Source organism: Nematolebias whitei, chromosome 20, assembly GCF_014905685.2.
Source record: "Nematolebias whitei isolate Nwh7 chromosome 20, NemWhi1, whole genome shotgun sequence".
Lineage (NCBI taxonomy): Eukaryota > Metazoa > Chordata > Actinopteri > Cyprinodontiformes > Rivulidae > Nematolebias > Nematolebias whitei.
Window position 1 is genome coordinate 39,422,510 of NC_056517.1, and position 2,906 is coordinate 39,425,415.

Below are 2,906 nucleotides of genomic sequence, written 5' to 3' on the forward strand. Positions count from 1 at the left end.
GAACATGAAGAATTTCGTTTTCTGCCAAAAGCAAAATAATTAAAGCAACAACTCCAAGATGGGCAAAGTTCAAAGCTTTAGATAAACAAGCTAACACAGTTTTAGCCAACACAATCTAACCACCGACTAAAAATACCAAACACGCATGAGTGGCAGAACAGCTCAGCTGAACTATAATTTGTTTGAATTTAGTCGATTATTTCAAGACTCAAAACTCGGACTCAGGATTCAAAGATGCTTCTCAACAGTTTATGGCTAAACATCTTTCAGCCATTCTGGCTTCGGCTCGTTTAAGACCTTTCAGCTATGACTTTTGGTTTTAAATCTTTTATTTTCTTCAAAAAGTTTCACTTAATATCAAAGAAATAAAATAACTAAGTAAGTAGTAAGTAAGTAACTAAGTAGCTTTCAGCTACTGTTCTGTTAATGTTAGCTTTCAACTACTGTTATGTATATTTTAGCTTAAAGCTACTTTAGCTACTGTTCTGTTAATTTTAGCTTTTAGCTACTATTCTGTAGATTTTACCTTTCAGTTACTGTTTTGTATATTTTAGTTTTAGCTACTGTTTTGTTCATTTTAGCTTTTAGCTACTATTCTGTATATTTTAGCTTTCAGCTACTGTTCTGTTCATTTTAGCTTTTAGATACTGTTCTGTATATTTTAACTTATAGCTATTATTTAGGTTGTTTTAGATTCTGGTTTGCAAGCTTTAGCTTTCGGCTCCTGAAACACATTAGAAATACACGTTTTGCATCCTAACAAACCCATGAGCCCCGCCTCCTCATCTCAGAGCTCTAAGCTCCGCCTCCTAGATTTTTAAATGTCTCACTCAGCCGAAGGAGGGTCCGTTGAAGCTGCTACCGTGGTTTTTGAACCACAGAGGCCGACTCACAGGTAGGGCAACGACCGACGGCGTGAACGTAAACAACAAACGTTTGTTTATGGAGTCGTTCTTTTCTGACTCTGAAGGAGACCTGAAATCTTTACCCTCCTGCTGCCCAGGGGTCAAAATGACCTGACCTCTGGGCAGCAGGAGGGTAAACCAAGCTGTCCTAGTCTCCGCCCCCAATCTGGATCCCAGTCCTGGTTCGGTTCTTACCGTCAGGGAAACAGTTGTCCGGGTCCAAGGCCTCCTCAGCCAGCTCCGAGTACTCGTCCTCTTCCTCGCCGGGCTTCCTCAGATCCACCGTGCTGCCCTCTGATAGGCTGATGTCATCCTTCTGCTGCGGGAGATAACCAATCAGAACGTCAGCCCCAAAACTCCGCTTCCTGATTGGTTCAAATGTTAGGCCCAGGTAACAAACACCTGGGAGCAGGTAACGATCAAGAACTGATCCATCTTTCAAAACAGAACCAGAACTGTGATGACCGGTCCAAACGTTCATCAGAACCAACGTTGGTTTGGAATCTGGTCCAAGCACTAAAATGTTCAGTCTCCACGCTCCTCTGATGTATATTCACCCTTTAGACTTTAGTTACAAGCTCTCCTCAGGTTTAGCTCATATCAGCTAAAGAATTTAGCTCATATCAGCTAAGGATTTTAGCTGATATCAGCTAAAGGTTTTAGCTCATATCAGCTAAAAGTTTAGCTAATAATTCAGATAGTTTTCAGTGGACATCAAAAAATGAATAATGCATTAGTCATAAAAATGTATTCAGATTTAACGCATCGATGATAAAACACGCTGCAGCTGAGCAGGTAAAGGTTGATGTTAATGGTACCGGTCCAGTAGAACCAATCAGAACCAAATGTTTCAGATTACACTGTAGAACCTTCACATCTGCAGGAACAGAACCTGTCCGGCTGCTCTTTCATAAAGTGAGTTAGTTTATCTGAATATTCTCTGCCTGCCTCCGAGACCAACAGAACCGGCCTCCTGCAGTCTGGGCAGAACCGGTCCGGTTTCACAGAACCGGCAGGAGTTCTGGCTCAGAGAACACAAACGGCAACTTCAAAACATTGGATCTGTCAGCCAGGAAATCCACCGTCTGTCCCCGGTAAAATCTGGACTCAGTGTTAGACACCCCCCCCCAGTCCCAGCTGACTTTAAAGGTCCCAGTTTGCAAAGCATCATGGGAGTTTGACTGAACAAAGAGACGGATGATTTCTGCTGAGGATGGAGGGAGGAAATCTGGCGAGTTTGTCTTTTGTCTGGACAAAGAAACAGCAAGTGTGCGTGCGTGTGTGTGTGTGTGTGTGTGTGCGTGCGTGCGTGCGTACAGGTGAACTAACTACCTGAGTCAACAGCGACTCATGAATACATTCAGACTCTGTGACAAATGCCAGCCTTGGACACAAGCGCTGGCGAACCGTGAAGCCAAACAGGCGAGGACACGCTCCTAATCTTTGACACGCACACGCTCACACTGACGTGCACACAAAAATCGGATAATGTGACGTGCACGAGCAGCCGCCTGGAGCCAGAACCTCCTGACTGTTGACGGTATAATGAGGCGTTTAAATGTATTTTTACTGAGGAGCAGGGGCACCGTCGTCTCGTGGGTTCTGTCTCCGGTGGTTCTGATCAAACACCTGATTTATCGTGGTCCTAAAAGGACGGGTTCCACCTGAACAGAGGGTGTTAAAACAAGACGTGCACGTGTAGCGAATAAGTTTACTGTACTTCAGTCAGAGGGGTTTACTTTTATAACTTTCTGTCTTTATGTATTTCGTTTATCGTTGCTTGAATTATTTCTGTTTCTCGGTCTTTTGTGTTTCTTTAACAACTTTAAAGATAAACTGACGGAGGAGGTTCAGTAAACGGCAGAATCTGCTGACTGATCACTATGAACTAATTATTAACCTAATCGCTGATTAACTCAATGCCAAAGTGGAAAGACATACATATGTGCTAACATGATGCCAAGGCTGAAAGACATATAGATGTTTTGATACATGCCAAGG

General features: G+C 43.1%; 1 protein-coding gene across 1 annotated transcript in view; it reads right to left on the reverse strand.

Moving 5' to 3' along the window:
• LOC119426451 (sodium channel protein type 2 subunit alpha-like) overlaps positions 1–2,906 on the reverse strand; it is a 124,956-nt gene that overhangs the window by 49,698 nt on the left and 72,352 nt on the right. Inside the window, exon 18 of the mRNA XM_037694012.1 lies at positions 1,101–1,224. Coding sequence (XP_037549940.1) covers positions 1,101–1,224 — 124 coding nt within the window. The remainder of the gene's footprint in view (positions 1–1,100; positions 1,225–2,906) is intronic.